Raw genomic sequence first — 21,130 nt, 5'->3', positions numbered from 1 at the left:
CTCCTAGATACAGAATGACCCCCACATGGCTCCCTAGATACAGTATGAGCCCCGGCATAGCCTCGTAGACACAGTATGAGCCCCCGCATAGCCTCCTAGATACAGTATGAGCCCCCGCATAGCTCTTTAGTTTTAATCTAAATTTAATAAATTTAGGATTTTTAAGTGGATACTTTTGTTAGCTAGTTATTGATAATCCTCAGATATGCATCTGTTTTTTGGAAATTTGTCCATACAAACATGTAGACACACACACACTCACTCACGCATATACACACACACAGTCAAGCACACACACACATGCAGCCATGCACACAGGCAGTCTTGTACACACACACACACACACACACACACACAGTCATGCCTGCAGTCACACACACACGTAGTCTTGTACACACACACATGCAGTCATGCACACACGCAGTCTTGTACATTCATGCAGTCACGCAGGCGTCCCTGAACAGCTGCCGCATAAGTGGCGCACAAAACATTATAATGAGGACAATCTGGCCATGACCCCCCCCGGAGCCTCGGACCCCAGGTGGTAGCCCAGATTGCCCTCATTACAATCCGCCTAAGTATATGCCTGAGAGGAGTGGCCAATACAGAAGAGCTGAGACAATTCAGGATGGAGAGCTCCAGGAGATAGACAGAACTGATTAACCTTTACAATAACAGAGCAAGAAAGACCTGCACTGCTAAAAGGAAGGGGAAGCAGATCTAGTACGTGTAGGGGTTTGTGTAACCAGACACCACGATCTTCTGACCCCTCTCTGTCGCAGTATTCCCGTGACACTAATCATGATTATTTTCCACTGCACCACCAGGGCTCTGACGCTTTTGACCACAATAGATCACTTAAAATCTAATCATGACTTTTTTTCCACTGGACCACCAGGGCTCTGATGCTTTTGACCACAATGGCTCACTTAGAATCTAATCATGATTTTTTTTCCCACCAGACCACCAGGATCTGTGTATTAATGGACCATAAAGTCCTATTCTATTTCTGAAGACCTGGGCAGAACTTTCCTATCCAGAGGATTTGTCCAGTTTGTCTGTAGATGGGTTTATTTTCCTTGAGGAGACTCTGGTTTGGCTTCTATCCTTGTTGCAAGGTTCAGACGTGCTCCAAAAGGTGGCACTGCTGACAGTTTCCTTCTACATGGAAGAGAACTAATTTGTTTTTATTTTTTTCCCGCAGAAAAACTACAGTGCATTATTATTGCAAAAAGGGTGAAGATTGGGTCCAGTGGAGTCATAATAAAGAAAAATAACGCAGACACAACTTGTCCGAGACGGCATCAAAATAATGACCCACAGTGGCGTAACTATAGGGGACGCAGAGGTAAGATTTGCATACAGGAAAATGTTACCTCTAGTGCCAAAGGAGGCCAAAAACTCTGCTGAGACCTAAGAAGACACTGCTATTAAAGGAATTTGGTAGGTGGAGTCCCTGGTACGGATTTGGCTTTGGGGCCAAGTTACACCTTTAGCTGCCCAGTTCCACCTTTCTGTGGCATCCCCTCTTTTTTCTTCTTTTCTCTTCTTCTTCTATACTATTGATCATTGACAACATCATGGATTACCAGGGGCCCAAATGCAGTGGCTTGCGAAAGTATTCAACCCTCTTGTCTTTTTACCTATTTTGTTACATTACAATCTGTATGTAAATATTTTGTAATCCGATTTGTATGTAATGCATCAGCACTAAATAGTCTAAGTTGGTGAAGTGAAGTGAAGTGAGAAATATATAGGCAGAAATTACAGAAATTAAATGTATGGGATCAAATATCTAAAAATTGGCATGTGCATTCACCCCCTTTGCGATGAAGCCCTTTAAAATTGTTGGTACAAGTAATTACCTTCATAAGTCCCATGCTTAGTGAAAGAAAACCCACCTGTTTGCAATCTAGGTGTCACATGTCTGTCAGTATATACACTTTAAGTTTTCTGAAAGGCCACAGAAGCTGCAACACCATTAAGCAAGAGGCACCACTAGCCAAACAACACCATGAGTACCAAGAAGATCTCCAAACAACACCATGGAGACCAAGGAGATCTCCAAACAACACCATGAAGACCAAGGAGATCTCCAAACAAGTCAGGGACAAAGCTGTTGAGAAGTACAAGTCAGGGTTGGGTTATAAAAAATATCCCAATATCTGATGATTCCATTGGAGCACCATCAAATCCATTATCATCAAATGGAAAGAACATGGTGCCACAACAAACCAGTCAAGAGAGGGCCGCCCACCAAAACTCTGAGCCCGGGCAAGGAGGACATTAATCAGAGAGGCAGCACAGAGACCAAAGGTAAGCCTGAAGGAGCTGAAGAGTTCCCAAGCAGAGACTGGAGTATCTGTCCATACGACCACAATAATACGATGTACACTCCATAGAGGTGGACTTTATGGGACAGTGGGCAGAAAAAAGCCTTTACTTACACACAAAAATTGTAAGGCTTATTCTGAGTTTGCAAAAAGACATATGGGAGACTCCTCAAATGTATGGAGGAAGGTGCTGTGGTCAGATGAGACCAAAATTGAATTTTTTGGCCACCAAGGTAAACGCCATTTCTGACGCCAAACCAACACAGCTCATCACCCCAAGAACACCATCCCCACAGTTAAACATGGTGGTGGCAGCATCATGCCGTAGGGATGTTTTTCGGCAGTAGGGACAGGGAAAATGGTCCAAGTCGAGGGGAAGATGGATGGTGCAAAATACTGGGATATTCATGTTGTCAGTGATTTGAGACTGGGACGCAGGTTCACCTTCCAAAAAGACAATCACCCAAAACGTACTGCTAAAGCAACACTAGAGTGCTTTATGGGGAAATGTGTAGATGTTTTGGAGTGGCCTAGTCAAAGCCAAAATCTTAATTCAATTGAGAATCTGTGGTCAGACTTGAAGATTGGTGTTCACCAGAGGAAAACATCTAACTTGAAGGAACTGGAGCAGTTTTGCCTTGAAGAATGGGCAAAAATCTCAGTGGCCAGATGTGGAAACTCATAGAGACTTATCCAAAAAGACTTTCAGCTGTAATTGTCACAAAAGGAGGCTCTACAAAGTACTGACTGTAGGGGGGTGAATAGTTATGCACACTGACAATTTTAGTTATTTTGTCCTATTTGTTGTTTGCTTCACAATAAAAAGAAAACCAAATGTTCACAGTTGTCGGCATGTTCTTTACATGAACTGATGCAGAAAAAAACAGTGAAATTCCAGGTTGTGAGGTAGCAAAACACAAAAAATGCCAAGGTGGGGGAGGAGGGGGTTGAATACTTTTGCAAGCCACTGTAGAAACTAGTACAACCTCTAACCACCAGGAACCAGATGTTTTTGTAAAAGCTTGAACTTTACAGTTCATCTAGTTTTTTTTTTCTAGAATTTGCAAAAAGAGGTTCCTTTGTAGCCTCTATGTTCGGTCCTCGTATCTGAGGCTCACTACAAGCATCAGATCGTATATAGTCATTACTAGCAGAATTGTCAAATTCTCGGGATGAGTTTTGCAGTTTTTTAAAAAATAACTTGCAGTCGTGTAACTTAACGTCACTCAGTGTTATCAGCCTTCATGTGCCGCATGTGCCGCAGTGGAGTGGAGGAGATAAGAACCATGGAGGCCTTATCTGTCTCTCCCTTAAATCTGTCCACCAAGCATTCTGGGAGCAGGTTGTGCTGAACTAGTGAAGTGCGAGTAGATGAAGAAGACGACTGCAATATATTTACAATGTATGGAGCGATGTTCACATCATTCAATAGTCCCTCATTTAGACCCCCTATCAGGCATCCTGTTTGTACTTGGAATACCCCTAAATGAGGTAGTCTGGCATTCTCAATTACTCCATTAGAGAATTCTGACTTAATAGAAATAGGATTACATCTTCAGGACGCTCATCTTTTTGCCACAAATCGCTGTGGAGGACCCTGCATTCTCACACATTTCACAAGACAACCAATTGATTTCAATGGGAAACATGTAATTCATTTCTTAATTTCTCCCGTGGTGTCGCTGTAGCAGAATTGAACACTTATTACTAGGTTTGCCGATCACATCTGATCACTGGTGGTCCTGGAGATCAGTTATCCTGTAATCAGCCTATCATCAGGAGACCCTATTAATATAAAGAGTTTTCAGAATCATCCATTGATTCTCAGTTAAAGTAATTCTTGTAAAATCAGTAACAAGGAATAAGGTTTATGCAGATATGATCAGTTCTAGTCACTGCCTCTCTGCATTTAAAACAAATATATGACAGTATGAATAATTGAGGCCTTAGCCCCATCAGGACATCCCCTCTTTCAAATGAAGAGGCCCTAAAGATCAACTGATTGACGCTGGTCAAGTATCTGAAGTAGCGCTTGGTGTCTGTGGCGTAAGTAGAGTAGAGGAGGACCCTTTAAAATGAACCCCCATTATAACATTGGGTCTAGTTTCCAAGAAGAGAAGGACCTGTCCCCACTAGAGATGATTGAATAAATTCACAGGATCATGGTCAAGTGGCCACATCAATGTTCTGTGGCCACTAAATGGAAGCCTTGCAAACTACTTAGTATTTGCTGGAATACCCAGTGCCTCCTCTGATTTGCAGGCCAGTCATACTAGTTAGAAGAATCTCTGTGGGTGGCGGTAGGGAAGAGGTGTTTCGCAAAGCTTCATCTGGCGGTCACGGAACTCTGATGTAGCAGCTGGACCAAGGTCTTGCAGATCAGTTCGTTCACCTCTAGTCCCCAATCTTTCAAAACCTCATTAGTCAACTATTCACCCCACGTTTCTGCTAAAGATGTAGGTCTTCTGCATAAGGTGGTCCCTGCATTGTTACTGTTTTGCTCCTGATGGTGGAAAAATCTTTTTCTTCCTGTATACTACAAATTACAACCCGTTCTCACATTCCTTAATAGCTCAGTGCGTTATCAGGTTGATTCCCAAGCGAAAGATCATTGGTTCGAATTGAGGAGCAGCCATGAAGAAGATTTCCCAAGAAAAGAAAAACAGCATCATCCAGCTCATCGATAGCGGTTTCTCAGCCAAGAAAATTGCCAAGATGCATCATGTGAGTGCCATCATAGTTGGAAGAATACTAAATGAAGTCAATCCATTCATTCAAAAGCCAAGAGTTGGACGTCCAGGCAAAATATCACAGTCAACAAGTCGGCTCATCACAAGGTCTATCAGTTCTGGTGACAAACACGGCACTGGAGGTGGCTCGTATTCTTCGTAATAGTGAGATTACAGACATCCTTGCAAACACCGTGCGACACACGTTACACAAGTCTGGAATGGTGGCCCAAAAAAAGGTGAAGAAGGCTCAACTTCAATATCGTCATAAGAAGCGTTGGCTCCAGTTTGCAAAAAAAGTACAAAAAGTGGGGAGTGGAAGATTGGAAACGGGTGATTTGGGGCGATAGGCAATAGACTAGGCTCAGATGGGTGCAAATGGGTCTGGAAGAAATAAGGGAAAAAGGGGCTAAAGGATTGAAAAATTGAAGGAACTGTCGAGTTTGGTGGAGGAAGCCTGATGATATGAGGTTGTTTTACGGCCAAAGGCTTTGGATACTTGGCCAGGACCGATGGTGGTCTCAGTGCTGAGCTACAAGTGAGTATCCTACAAGACAAATTACTTCGTATACTCGTATACTATAGAAAAGGTCGACATAGTGTTCCAGCAGGACAATGACCTAAAGTATACGTTGAGATTGGAGAAGAAATGGTTCAATGACAATTAAGTAGAGGTGCTGGATTGGCCCTCACAGTTCCCAGACCTCAACCCAACCGAACACTTGTGGGTAGAGTTGAAGAAAACGCTGTATACATACCCAAGTGAGGCGACCAGTATGCACCAACATTGGGAACGTGTAGAAGAGACGTCGGATCAGATTTCGGTGGAGACATGCTTAAATCTGATGGAGAGCAGCCCGGAAGGATTCAGGCAGTGGTGAAAGCCAAAGGTGGATTTACAAAATACTAACTAAATAATAAAAATTAAAATTTTGATTTTTAGGAGCAAAACAATAACAATGCAGTGACCGGACAAGAATCTACATGACTAATCATATGCTAAATAGTTACAAGTCAAATTTATGTAAGAGATAGCCAAGATGATTGTCCATAAAGTGATGGTAGTCTCACGTTCGAAGCAGCAGTGGATGGTGAGGTATGGAGCCCGAAAGGCAAAAGTTCAAAACATTGTTACCCTTTTGCTCGTCAGTGTATATAATAAAATAATGAATCCTTCCCTTATTTTCTGTCAGTGATACGTAGAAATATTACAGGGCTTTGTAATTACATTGCTCATTTTTACTAAAATATGTCACTGACTATTGCCATGTTGTAATGTGTTGTCTCTGTGAAAAAGAAGCACAAAATGCCATTTCTTCACTATAATTTGATGACACGGGCAGTGAGAAAGGGGCGGAGAGATTAACAGAGGGGCGGGGCTTCCTCTCCCTTTCCACCAATCAGATCCAATCTTCAAAACCACAAAACTTCTTGAGAGAGAAAAAAAAAGAAGAAAAAAGCAAATAGAAAACCCAGTAATTCCCCCGATCTGTTTATCTTATGGCAAACTGAATGAAGAAGGCAGAGAGCGGGGAAATTCAGTGCTAAGACCGTATAGAATAGACATATACGTAGACTTCTATATATACCGGTCTGCACGGGCAGCTGTATATAGCGAGTATGGCCTTAGCGTCCTGCGATTTTCAGGGTCAGTTCATATATGACAATAATCAGGTAAGTGGCCGCTGTGCACATTATATTAGTTGTTTTTGAATTTTGGTAGTGAATAGATATGTGCGTATAAGTTATTTATATATATTATTATATGGTCACCATATGTAGGTATTAATTAGTGTGTAGGTGCTATTTCAGCACCGTATGTAGGTATTATTTGGTTACTGTACGTAGGTATTAAATGATCACTGTTTGGGAACTCTAGGTATTATTTAGTCACTGTATATTGCTATTATTTGGTCACTGTATATTGCTATTATTTAGTCACTGTATATTGCTATTATTTGGTCACTGTATATTGCTATTATTTGGTCACTGTATGTAGATATTATTTGGTCACTGTATGTAGGTTTTATTTGATCACTGTATGTAGGTATTATTTGATCACTGTATGTAGGTATTATTTGGTCACTGTATGTAGATATTATTTAGTCACTGTATATTGCTATTATTTGGGAACTGTATGTAGGTATTATTTGATCATCGTATGTAGATATTATTTGGTTACTGTATGTAGGTATTTTTTGAGCACTGTATGTAGCTTTTATTTGATCACTGTATATAGGTATTATTTGATCACCATATGTAGGAACTATTTCCGCACCATATGTATTATTTGATCACTGTATGTAGATATTATTTGATCGCTGTATGTAGGTTTTATTTGATCACTGTATGTAGGTATTATTTGATCATTGTATGTAGATATTATTTGATTACTGTATGTAGGTATTATTTAAGCACTGTATATAGGCATTATTTGGTTACTGTATGTAGGTTTTATTGTATCACTGTATATAAGTATTATTTAATCACTGTATGTAGGAGCTATTTTAGCACCGTATGTACTGTAGGTATTATTTGGTCACTGTATTCCGGTATTATTTGGGAACTATATGCCGTTTTATTTCAGCACTGTACACAGGTTTTATTTGATCACTGTATGTAGCTATTTTCTAAGCACTCGATGGTATTTACTGGTACTTTGTCACTGTACAGAGTGTTATTTTTGCAGTGTATAGCCTTGGTAGCACTGTATAGTATTTTTTATTTAGGCTACAGTATGGAAATTTTATTTGTTGTCTGGCACTGTGATTGGGCATCATACTGTATGGTGCTTATATTTAGGCACTGTATAGTCAATTACACACTGAACGGTAAATAACCACATAGGGAGAGGGCACCAACAGATGATAAGGCACCAGGATCTATAAAACATAGGACTACCCTGGTAAAGTATTAATGTGGATCAGGCAGCCTCCAAGAAAATACTTTCTACTAATATTTTTTTTGTTTCCAATATTTGACATTTTTGAATATTTTTGTTTGCAAGGGCTTATGTAGTACTTCAAATTTATCAGCCATTAATGGGGTTGTCCTTTACCCGACTCCCCCTGTTTAGTAACTTTAGGGCCCATTTAAAATAAAAACAATAGATACTGATTGGCTGCTGATTAGCTGTAACTCATCAACATTCCGCCTTCACCCGACCAGTAGCCGGTGATTGGCTGCAGCAGAACCGTGATACAACAAGTAACATCTATGGAACGATGTTACTGCCGGAGATGATTTTATTTTTATTTTAAATGGGACCTGAAGTAATTAAGTGGGGGTTGTCCAGTAGTGGATAACCCCTTTAATCATTTATATGGGCACATACAGTGCTTCTAATTTTACAGAGAGGGGCATACGTTTTTTTTTTTAACGTAGTCATTAAAGGGGTTGTACTGAATTAGTAAGATATGGAGTTGACTTTAAGGAACAGCGCCACACCTGTCGTGGTTTGTGTCTGGTATTGCAACTCAACTTCTCTTATTACTCAACTTATTCTTTTAATTTTTTTTTACTTTTGTTTTTATATTTCTTCTTCTTGTTCTTGTTGATCTTCTTGTTATTCTTCTTGTTGTAGTTTATGTTGTTCTTCTTCTTGTTCTTTTTCTTGTTATTCTTCTTCTTCTTGTTCTTTCTCTTCTTGTTCTTCTTGTTGTTCTTGTTCTTTTTCTTGTGTTTCTTGATCTCATCATTATTATTTTTATTATATTTTGGTCTATTTTATTTCTAGACCCAAATGATCTGATCAACGCAATTTAGACTGTGACTTAAAAAAAGAAAAAAAGACAGTGACCAGGGTATACAGGGCAACAAACTCAATCTTTGCCCATTGGTAAAAGAAAGCCGAGATAGAGCAAAAATAGTGATAAAAAAGTGACAAGCGCGGCTCTTTCCAAAACCTGATGCTTTCCATGACTAATGAGATTATTTTTTATCTTCAGATATGGAATTGTGCAGACTTAGAGACCGGGACAGAAATATATCCAGCGCCCCCTGGTTGTCAGTATTCACACCCTGCTCCTTCAGATGTTACCACATGCATAAAGAAGGAAGAAGAATCCAGTTGGGATGTGGATTTCCTAAATTTTTTAGAGCAGTCAGCGGATGGCAGCTATTCTTCACAGGCGCCAATTCCCCAGGGTCACCCGCAGGAATTCACAGATATGTGCCCATCTGATGTCATTAATAACCTGCTCCTTCCCTTTGAAGACAACTTCGCAGATCCTGCATCTTTAGATGGACCTTCAGAGCTGATACCCAGGACTGTGGCATCAACCAATACCAACCCTTGCAACCAACACACAGACAATGCCAATTACTCCACACAGCAATCTATGGGCTACGTGTATCCACTGCCACCCAAACAAGATCTCATGCCACCAGGGGTTCCCAGCACCCACTTCTCAACAATTCCAGTGCCAATTTTACCAAGGACATCGTTTTCTGTGCTAGAAGGGCAATCTTACCAGTCCTTCCCCTCCACAATGTCCTACTATGTATTACCACAACCAACTGCACATTCAATGACTTATATCCAAAACGAGAAAAAGCAAAAGCAAGGAAAACGCACATCAAACCGAAATGTGACCTGTCACAGCTGTACCCATGATGGATGCTACAAAACCTACACCAAGAGCTCACACCTGAAAGCTCATCTACGTACCCACACTGGTAAGAGACAGGAATAGTAGAGTACACCCTGACCCCTGCGGGTAATAATAGTAATACAGTAATTACAGTAACCCGGCTCCTGAGCCTCTTATTACCCCTGTAACCTATTATTACTTTAGCCCGGCTCCTGAGCCTCTTATTACCCCAGTAACTTCTTATTACAGTAACCTGGCTCCTGATAGTCTTATTACCCCTGTAACCTCTTATTACAGTAACCCAGCTCCTGATCCTCTTATTACCTCTGTAACCTCTTATTACAGTAACCCGGCTCCTGATAGTCTTATTACCCTGTAACCTCTTATTACAGTAACCCGGCTCCTGATAGTCTTATTACCCCTGTAACCTCTTATTACAGTAATCCAGCTCCTGATCCTCTTATTACCTCTGTAACCTCTTATTACAGTAACCCGGCTCCTGATAGTCTTATTACCCTGTAACCTCTTATTACAGTAACCCGGCTCCTGATCCTCTTATTACCCCTGTAAACTCTAATTACAGTAACCCGGCTCCTGATCCTCTTATTACCCCTGTAACCTCTTATTACAGTAACCCGGCTCCTGATAGTCTTATTACCCCTGTAACCTCTTATTACAGTAACCTGGCTCCTGATCCTCTTATTACCCTGTAACCTCTTATTACAGTAACCCGGCTCCTGATCCTCTTATTACCCCTGTAAACTCTAATTACAGTAACCCGGCTCCTGATCCTCTTATTACCTCTGTAACCTCTTATTACAGTAACCCGGCTCCTGATAGTCTTATTACCCCTGTAACCTCTTATTACAGTAACCTGGCTCCTGATCCTCTTATTACCTCTGTAACCTCTTATTACAGTAACCCGGCTCCTGAGCCTCTTATTATCCTGTAACCTCTTATTACAGTAACCCGGCTCCTGATCCTCTTATTACCCCAGTAACCTCTTATTACAGTAACCCGGCTCCTGATCCTCTTATTACCCTGTAACCTCTTATTACAGTAACCCAGCTCCTGATCCTCTTATTACCCCTGTAACCTCTTATTACAGTAACCCGGCTCCTGATCCTCTTATTACCCTGTAACCTCTTATTACAGTAACCCGGCTCCTGATCCCCTTATTACCCCTGTAAACTCTAATTACAGTAACCCGGCTCCTGAGCCTCTTATTACCCCTGTAACCTCTTATTACAGTAACCTGGCTCCTGATCCTCTTATTAAACCTGTAACCTCTAATTACAATAACCCGGCTCCTGAGCCTCTTATTACCCTGTAACCTCTTATTACAGTAACCCGGCTCCTGATCCTCTTATTATCCTGTAACATCTTATTACAGTAACCCGGCTCCTGATCCTCTTATTACCCCTGTAACCTCTTATTACAGTAACCCGGCTCCTGATCCTCTTATTACCCTGTAACCTCTTATTACAGTAACTCGGCTCCTGATCCTTTTATTACCCCTGTAACCTCTTATTACAGTAACCCGGCTCCTGATCCTCTTATTACCCTGTAACCTCTTATTACAGTATCCCGGCTCCTGATCCTCTTATTACCCTGTAACCTCTTATTACAGTATCCCGGCTCCTGAGCCTCTTATTACCCCTGTAACCTTTTATTACAGTAACCCGGCTCCTGATCCTCTTATTACCCCTGTAAACTCTAATTACAGTAACCCGGCTCCTGAGCCTCTTATTACCCCTGTAACCTCTTATTACAGTAACCCGGCTGCTGATCCTCTTATTACACCTGTAACCTCTAATTACAATAACCCGGCTCCTGAGCCTCTTATTACCCTGAAACCTCTTATTACAGTAACCCGGCTCTTGATCCTCTTATTATCCTGTAACATCTTATTACAGTAACTCGACTCCTGATCCTCTCATTACCCTGTAACCTCTAATTACAGTAACCCGGCTCCTGATCCTCTTATTACCCTGTAACCTCTTATTACAGTAACTCGGCTCCTGATCCTTTTATTACCCCTGTAACCTCTTATTACAGTAACCCGGCTCCTGATCCTCTTATTACCCTGTAACCTCTTATTACAGTATCCCGGCTCCTGATCCTCTTATTACCCTGTAACCTCTTATTACAGTAACCCGGCTCCTGATCCTCTTATTACCCCTGTAACATCTTATTACAGTAACCCGGCTCCTGATCCTCTTATTACCCTGTAACCTCTTATTACAGTAACCCGGCTCCTGATCCTCTTATTACCCCTGTGACCTCTTATTACAGTAACCCGGCTCCTGATCCTCTTATTACCCTGTAACCTCTTATTACAGTAACCCGGCTCCTGATCCTCTTATTACCCTGTAAAGTCCTATTACATTAATAATATTGTATTAATAATAATAATATGATATGAATACAAACAAATCTTCACTTTTTTTTGCAGGAGAGAAACCTTATGTATGTGAATGGGATGGTTGCGGTTGGAAGTTTGCCCGTTCTGATGAACTTACCCGTCATATACGGAAGCACACTGGTGTTCGCCCTTTCCATTGTTTTATGTGTGAGCGAACTTTTGCCCGTTCGGACCATCTGGCTCTACATATGAAGAGGCATGAATATAAGAGTAATGGGAAGGAAATAATTAAATGATATTTTTTATTATTATCCATCTCTCAGATCTCTTGTTATTATAGAAGTTTTATTTTTTGTATATAACACATACATATATGTATTTTTCTATTAGTAATCCTATCACAGGAACCACAGGAGTTCAGGTTTTGCCCTTTTGAAAGACGATGTTTCCACTTCTTCATACTTTAATTGTATAGAGACATCTAATATATATAATCGTCTTATCCCGTCTGTCTGTCTGTCTTTCTGTATGTCTGTCTGTCCAGGAAATCCCGCGTCGCTGATTGGTCTGGCCGCGGCCAATCAGCGACGTGGGATTTCAGAAAAAGATGGCGGCCGTTAGCAGCTCATCTGCCGCACGGAGGTCAGCGGCGATGCAGCCGGGAGATGACCGGCTCTAGCCGGTCATCTCCCGGCTGCTCGCAGCAGAAGTACCCCGACCGGCGGCACCGCTGACCTCCATGCGGCTAGGGCCTCTGATCTCCCGACGGCAAGTGTGAAGGGAGGACCGGGGAGCAGCGCCGCCGGTCGGGATACTTCTGCTGCGAGCAGCCGATCATCTCCCGGCTGCTCGCAGCAGAAGTACCCGCACAGGCAGCGCCGCTCCCCGGTCCTCACTAATACGGTTCGCTGACCAATCAGCGATATTGGCGCCAAATTTAAACACCGCTCTGCTGATTGCGCCCAGTCGGCCGCATACATATTCTAAAATACCCGATGCGTTAGAATCGGGCCACCATCTAGTGTACATATAAGTGCTCATGCGTGATCATTACATACAATGACCACTAGGGGCAGATGCCTTTTTTTAATTTTTTGTAATTTTTTTGTAACAATCTTTTTTTAATTTTGTAGCAATAAACTTAATGTGTTGATGTTTAGTGTTTTTTTTTTCCTTTTATATCCGTTTGTACACTTATAGGTGGTCGTATACAGAAGGATAATGCTTTAACTCTGACTGTGTGAGTGATACCCAAGGGAGATTTGCCCAAGGGGAATGCATGAGCACCCACTGTCCCTGTCGTCTTTGATCATCTTATCCCTCAGTATAATATAGTATATGTTGGTTGGTGCGCCCTGACTAAGAGTAAAGTACTGCAGTACGCATACGCCAGGACTATTTGACCTTTCCCGGCGCATGCGCACACTGCAGTTGTTAAGATCTGCTACAGAGACTAAGGAAAGACAGGAGATCTGTCCCTACAATAGAACTAAACTAGATCCCTACGATGTAACGGGGAACCTGATCCTGCGATCAGACCCGCTAAAGTCCTCGGCTAGTCTGTACGAAGACCTATAGATGTGAGGGAGGGATCCCTACAAGAACTAGGGACTGGGATAAGTTGGACACCTCCTAGCAGAAATAGTAGCAGACAAAGACAAACACACAATAAAAAGCATAGAGGTCAGAAGACCTAGCAAAACTAACAGAGAACGGCAACAGAGCACCAAGCTAGCTCAAGAGTAGTAAATACAATGAAGTCCAGCAAGGCAAGGAGGGCGGAGCCGGATTAAATAGGCAAAAATGGTCATGTGACCAGCAAACTAAAAAAAAACCTAACAGGAGAGTTCTAACAGCAGTACTTTTGGTCAGGGCAGAGAAGTACGCCTGCACAGGAGCACGATGCCAGGGAGACTGTGTGGATGACGTAGGACGCATCATCCACACTAAGAACAAAAGGAGGACGGCATCACAAGAAGAAGGGAGGCTCCGGACCCAGACGAGCGACGCCTCTCGGTCGGACCTGACCATCTGGTAGGTGAGTATTATAAAAGGTCTTTTTCCTTTCTTGCAGGCCGGATTGGGGCTTATATACAGAATATTAGAATGCAGTATATCAAGGCTGAAAGATGTTGGTCTTATCTCATGTGGGACAAACCTGGTGACAGGTTCCCTCTATAGAGTAACCGTTTTATTTTTTTATTTCATAAATCAATTGTGCACTTGAAAATAACCAACTTTGTCATGCATCTTATTCGAGAAATCTGCTTCTTTCTCCACCTGGACTAATCTTTCACTCTCAGTTCATTCACTGAAGATAGATATTCACATTACTGAGATAAGAGATGACAGTTGGTGCTTTTAAAATAATATGGAGAAGGGAGGAGCTAGAGGCCGACAGAGACATAGCGGAGGGAGGAGCTGGAGGCAGACACAGACATAGAGAAGGGAGAAGGTGGCAGGAGCTGGAGGCAGACACAGGCACAGAGGAAAGAGGAGCTGAAGGCAAATGACGCGCCCCTGGGCCTGTGTCGCGCTGCGTTGCGCACGTGGGAGCTTACCCGGAGCCGGATCTCTTGAGGGTTGTAGTCTCGTGGCGGTGATCCGGTCCGTGCCCAGGGAGTCAGACTAAGTGGCGCTGTATTAGCGGTAGATGTTGGACGACTACGCCACCCGTTGAATACAGCTAAGGAGCTGCTGCTGCAGGGCAGACCGCTGAGGCCGGTGGTATGATTGTGCAGCGTGATAGTATAACCCCCAACGGGAGGGGTATGGCCTCAGGGCAGCCGACGTGGATGATGGGGGTAGCAGGAACCACTCGGAGACGGTACGGTGTAGTTCAGGGTCTTTACTGGTGACAACGATAGACCCTCCCGGAGTACTGGCTAGCGATTGGGGCCTGGTCAGTCCTTGAGCAGATGGGATCTCCCCTGGCCAGGCGGAGTTGTAGGCCTCCCAAACTAACGATACTCTTCTGGCTACCTTGCTAGAAGCGGGTATAAGTAGCCCACGTCCCTGAGTGTACCGTGTGGTGCTCACCCGTATGGCCGGTGACTCGGGGCCTTCTAGTAGCTTCCGCTCCACGACGGCGGTGCTGGTCCCACGCGTGTGACCGTGCCTTCGGGTTTCTGGGCCAGAGGACCTGCAATCCCCTGCCGGTCAGTTTCTGCTGCTGGATAGGAGTTAGTCCCCACAGCCTCGGACTCCGGGTCCGGTGATAACTTCTCAGTCAGGGCGAGCTCTGCAGCTGCCAGCCCCTGACTCCTTGTAGCACTGCTCCCACAGAGCTCCTGATGTTCTTTTCCTATATCTGCTTCTCTGTCTCTACTTCTTCTCTACTCACTAACCCTGCCTCAGCCCCAGGTTTATATAGGGGAAGTTCTTCCCCTCCCAGGACTGGGCAGGAGGTGTGGCATGCATAGGATTCCTGACCAAGAGACCTCCCACCTGCTCTCAGACATAACATTGCTGTTACTGTGGAAACCAGACCCCTGGGGTGCCACATTCCCCCCTAGTGAAATTTAGTACTCCGGGACTAAACATATTTTTAAACATAACAAGGTATAAACAATAATAGTACAATAAGAAAAACATATAAAGATGGTCACGGCGTGTCCGCAACCGGGTGCAGTTTTTGAAGAAAAGCAAGGTGTCCATTTCACCAAAACAGGGGGACGTAACCAGGTAGGGGTCTGTCCTGCCCCGAGTCCTTAACAGTCTTTAGTCCATTCCTAGGTTACGCTCCAACCATGTACAAGGATTCCCGGTAAATCCACCAAGGACTCCTATAAATAACTAGAAACACATAATTATACACAAGCAACAAGAAAAACAGGTAACCACAAATAAAACAATTTATACACTTCAAATCCTCCAACGTGCGGGTAACTGGCCTCTAGTGGCCCTAGTGGACCTACGGAGCTGACTGTCTAGCCCTGAACTACAGGGTGTAGGAGCTGTCAAGGGTAAACTGGGCAGCTGTCTACCGGCTCTTTGGCTCACTAGGGGTACGGCAGGCTCACTATAAGCAGAGGGTTGATCCTCCTGTTCTGCTTGTGTGGAGTCTTCTGCCTCCTGGACCGGCTGCTCTTCCAGCTCTACCTGTTGCTCCGTAGGCACTTGGGATGCTGGTTGGAGGAACGTGAGGACGGGTACCACAACTGCACCATTGACTTGAGTCCAGGACCGAGGGAAGTCTCCGAGCACAGTACTAACCATATCTTCCCTTTCCTCTACGGGTTGATGGTCGTCTTGTTCCTCTTCAGGGTTCCGTAGCTGTTCAGGACACTTCTTCAGGTGATCCCGGGATACAATGGCTATGGTCTCCCCTCCGTCTTTACTGATGGTACAGACTTTCGGATTCTCGTGGCTTGAGGGCAGTACGGTGTACGGGTCCTTCTCCCACTGGTCGTCCAACTTGTGGAGCCGTCTTTTCCTCTTCAAGACCTGCTCTCCGGGTACCAGGGGAACAGCGGGAGCATACTGGTTGTAAGTTTTCTCTTGTCTTTCCCTAGCCTGACAGAGACTTCGCTCCACGCTCTCCTGTACTTTCCGGTACTGCTGCTGCCTCTCTGTGTCCCAGTCTGCTTCTGGTGAAGTGTCCTCGGGTGTCAGGACTCCCATTTCTAGGTCAACAGGTAACTTACCAGGTCTCGCCCTCATTAGGTAAGCCGGGGTACAGTTGGTGGAACCTACCGGGATGTGGTTGTATAGGTCCACCAGATCAGGCAGCTTCTCAGGCCACAGACTGCGTTCTTCCAGGGGCAACGTTTTCAGGAGATCCATTACCACCTGGTTCATTTTCTCACAAAGTCCATTAGTTTGCGGATGATAGGGTGTCGTCCTTATCTTCCGGCAGCCATACAGATTGCAGAATTCCTGGAAGACCTCCGCTTCAAAGGCAGGTCCCTGGTCCGTCAGCACTTGGTCCGGGTACCCGTGTGGACGGCAGAAGTGCTGCTGGAAGGCTCTAGCTGCTGTTTGAGCCGTTAAGTCCTTAACGGGGACGACAACCAAGAACCGGGAGTAATGATCCACAATGGTTAACGCGTAGACGTAGCCACTTCTGCTTGGGGTCAGTTTTACATGATCCAAGGCTACCAGTTCCAACGGCTGCCGGGTGACGATGGACTGCAGGGGAGTCTTCTGGCTGGCACAGTCCTTGCTTCTTAGGTTGCACGGGCCACAGTCTCTGCACCACCTCTCGATGGTTCCCCTCATGCCTACCCAGTGGAACCGCCCACGCAGCAGGAACTCCAGCTTCTTCCATCCGAAGTGTCCAGCCCCGTCGTGGTATGCTTCCATCACCATGGCTGCGTCTCTCCGTGGCACCACTACTTGCCAGATTAGTTCATGCGTCCGGGAGTTAACCATTCTGCGGCACAACTTCCCCTTGTAAAGGAACAGTCGACTCTTCTCAGCCCACAGTTGCTTGGCTTCCTCCGGAGCGTCTGGGTCAAGGCGAGCCTCTGGCCGAGTCAGCATCTCCTTCACCAGCCGGACGGCAGGGTCACTGTCTTGCGTTTCCTCCCAGTTGTAGTGAGGCAAGGGGTTAAACGTAGCGGCTTGCTTACTCCTTACCCGATGGGAATACTGGATAGTCCCATGACGGTGGAACGCGGGGAGTTCGACTTCTTCCAGTCCCTCTGGATCTTCTCCTACGTCCGGTAGGTTTGGCATCCTGGACAGGGCGTCCACGTTGGTATTAGAGCGTCCTGCCCGGTATTTGATTGTGAACTCGTAGTTGGACAGACGGGCCATCCATCTCTGCTCTAGGGCACCGAGTCTTGCCGTGTCCAGGTGTGTCAACGGGTTGTTATCCGTGTACACGGTGAACCGGGAAGAAGCGAGGTAGTGCTTAAAGCGTTCGGTGACTGCCCACACCACTGCCAGGAACTCTAGCTTAAATGAGCTGTAATTCTCAGGGTTTCTTTCGGTGGGTCGCAGTTTTCGGCTGGCGTAAGCGATTACTCGTTCTTTCCCCTGCTGGATCTGGGACAGCACGGCTCCTAGCCCGATGTTACTTGCGTCGGTGTAGAGGATAAAGGGCTGGCTGTAATCAGGGTACGCCAGGATTTCATCCCCCGTGAGGGCCATCTTCAGCTGGCGGAAGGACTCTTCTTCTAACTTCTCCCATCTGAAGGGTGGCTTCTGGTTCTTGGCCTTCCGGGACTGGCCTATCAGGAGGTCCTGCATAGGAGCTGCCTTTTTGGTGAAACCGGGGATGAATCTGCGGTAATAGCCTACCAACCCGAGGAACTGCCGCACTTCCTTTACACTGGAGGGACTTGGCCATTCCTTAATTGCGGTGATCTTATCAGGGTCGGGAGCCACTCCATCAACGCTCACCACGTGTCCCAGGTACTGCACCTTTGGTTTCAGGAGGTGACACTTGCAGGGTTTCACCTTTAGGCCGTAGCTTGCCAGAGCTTCGAACACTTCCGCCAGGTGTTTCAGGTGGTCCTCATACGTCTTGGAATATACGATGACATCGTCCAGGTACAACAGGACCGTCTCGAAGTTTCTGTGGCCCAGACAACACTCCATTAATCGTTGGAAGGTTCCTGGTGCATTGCAGAGTCCGAACGGCATGCAGGTAAACTCGCTAAGTCCCATCGGGGTGGTGAATGCGGTCTTCTCCCGGTCCGCCTCTGCTACAGGAACCTGCCAGTACCCACTAGTGAGATCCAAGGTAGAGAAGAAGTTAGCAGATCTTAAAGCAGCCAAAGACTCCTCTATCCTTGGTAAGGGGTACGCATCCTTGTGTGTGATACGGTTGATTTTACGGTAATCTACACACATCCTCATGGTGTTGTCTTTCTTTTTGACTAAGACTAGTGGAGCTGCCCAGGGGCTACAGCTATCCCTGATCACCCCAGCCTCCTTCATGTCTCTAAGCATCCCCTTGGCGTGTTGGTAGTGTGCAGGGGGTACGGGTCGATACCTCTCTTTTATGGGAGGATGGTCTCCCGTGGGGATGTGGTGTTCTACCCCCTTGACTCGCCCGAAGTCTAACGGGTGTTTACTAAACACTCTCTCGTACTCTTGAACCACCCGATAGACTCCCTGTTTCTGGTGTGAGGGAGTGGAGTCAGTACCCAAATGTAGTTGCTGACACCAGTCCTCCATTGTTTTCTGAGAGCCGTTACCTTCCTCCGGGGAAGATGGAGGCAAGGGTTCTACGGACTGTATGGAATCTTGATTGATGGTATACAATTTGGCTAGCATGGCATACCGGGGCAGGTACACTTCCCTCTTCCCGATATTTATTATGCGAACGGGCACCCTCCCATGGCGTACATTGACCACCCCCCGTGCTGTCAAAATGGTGGGCCTACTGTCTGAGTAAACTGGTTCTACCATTGCCTGGTAATCTCTACCTCTCAGACCAATAGCTGCCCGGCACCAAATCATCATTTCACTTTTCGGGGGCATGGCAATAGGGAAAGGGTCACACATTCGCACGCTACCAATCTCACCACCGGAGAGTTCTAGCTGTTGCCGTCGCATCAGTGCCCGGATCTCTTTCTGGAGCACTCGCTGCTGGCCGGAGCTGGCGTTCTTGGCAACCTGCTGTAAAGGAAAATCACCTCTGCAAGACAATTTTCAATTACATTAGTTCCTAGAGTTATCTTTGGGTGACTCTCGTGTTTGTCAATGTCTACAATGATCAGTCCCTGTGCTGCCAGTTCGACTCTACCGATTTTAATGGTCACCTCTTTAAATCCAATCTGTGGCACGGGCTGACCATTGCTGGCGATGATACTCAAGTCGTCGTCAGGGTAGCGGGTGATATCCGAGTCATTCCAGTACTGCTTGAAGAGCACGTACGGGATGGTGGTGACCTGTGACCCGGTGTCCAGTAGGGCACTCATAGGAATGCCATCCAGTACCACGGGTAAGACTGGACGTCCTCCCACATATTTGTCGCGCCAGTTCGATGGGCCTGGTGATCTTTTTCCTGGGGGTTGGCCCTCTACCCCAGGTTGTGCCTGTTTAAAGGACAGTACCTTGCCATATGTCCGGGTTGATTGCAGCGGCGGCAGATGGGTCGTCCGTCCTCGTTGTATCGGTCGCTGGGTCTTCCTCTGGCCGGTGGGGTCCTCCTTGGTCGACGCCACGGGATGTCCTCCGGTCCGGATGCCAGCTGGATCTTCCCTGGAGTGGAAACCTGTAAAGACTGCACAGTTCGGGTTAGCGCAGCAACGCTTTTAGCTAGCTCTTGGACCTGATGGTGCAGGTCTGGAGCCGGGTCATTGTTCAAAGCCTGCGCATCAGCTCCCACAGGCCCTGCCGACAAGGGCGCCGCCTCCTGGTGGTAAGTGGTAGTGGGGCGTCTGGGGGTCACAACGCCACCTGGTGCCGGTTCTCGAAGCACCCGGATGGCTCTGTCCTTGAACTGTGCAAATCCCAGATGAGGGTCCTGTAAGGCCATTGCCCGCAACTGGGTTCGGTGGGCATTGCAATATAAACCCTCTATAAATTGTTCAGTCAACAGCCTGCCCTCGTCTCCCACGCCGTCAGGGTCGGTCTGCTTAATGGCTCTCAGGGCCTCTTGTAGGTTCAGGGCATAGTCCCTTATACTCTCATGTGCCCGCTGTTTGCACCCGTAGAATCTAAGCTTGATCTCGGCTGAGGTGCGGGTATCAAAGGTGTCCCTCAGCCGGGTTAGTATCCCTGCGACAGTCCTTCCCCCAGGTGGCCAGGACTTTACCTCCCTTTGGGCTGCCCCGGTTAATTGGGCCACCAGGATGCTCACTTTTTGCTCCTCTGTGAGGGGGTACACCTGGAAGAGGCTATCCAGCTTTTCTCTAAAGTCATGCAGGGTATGTGACTCCCCTGAGTACTGGGGTAGCCAGGCTGCCCCCGGGATATAGGGCATGGTGAAAGGCATGACCGCAACAGCGGTGGCGCTGGCGGGGGTTGAAGCGGTGAAGCTCTCCTCCGTATCCGGCATCCTTCTCCCCCCTAGTGGACCGTGGCCTACCTTGCGATGATCCTCTTCCGTAGGCCGCGGCTCCGCAGTGAATCGTCAGGGTTGAGGACCTTCCGTCGCGCTCCTGTGACGTCGGCGTCTGCTGGGCTCCTTCCAGGACCTTACGCAACGTCCGG

At 45.9% G+C, this 21,130-nt stretch overlaps 1 protein-coding gene across 1 annotated transcript; it reads left to right on the top strand.

The window, feature by feature from the left end:
• The first annotated feature begins 6,503 nt into the window (after positions 1 to 6,503).
• KLF1 (KLF transcription factor 1) lies at positions 6,504 to 12,653 on the top strand. Its single transcript, XM_073650952.1, has 3 exons — positions 6,504 to 6,736; positions 9,010 to 9,739; positions 12,110 to 12,653. Exons 1-3 carry the CDS (start codon positions 6,683 to 6,685, stop codon positions 12,313 to 12,315), a joined length of 990 nt encoding a protein of 329 aa, XP_073507053.1. The 5' UTR covers positions 6,504 to 6,682; the 3' UTR covers positions 12,316 to 12,653.
• Positions 12,654 to 21,130: the final 8,477 nt, after the last annotated feature.

Source organism: Phyllobates terribilis, unplaced genomic scaffold (assembly GCF_046119375.1).
Source record: "Phyllobates terribilis strain yellow unplaced genomic scaffold, ASM4611937v1 Scaffold_11__3_contigs__length_659146591, whole genome shotgun sequence".
Taxonomy (NCBI): domain Eukaryota; kingdom Metazoa; phylum Chordata; class Amphibia; order Anura; family Dendrobatidae; genus Phyllobates; species Phyllobates terribilis.
The sequence above is the reverse complement of the archived record's forward strand: the minus strand, read 5'-3'. Positions and strand labels throughout refer to the sequence as shown.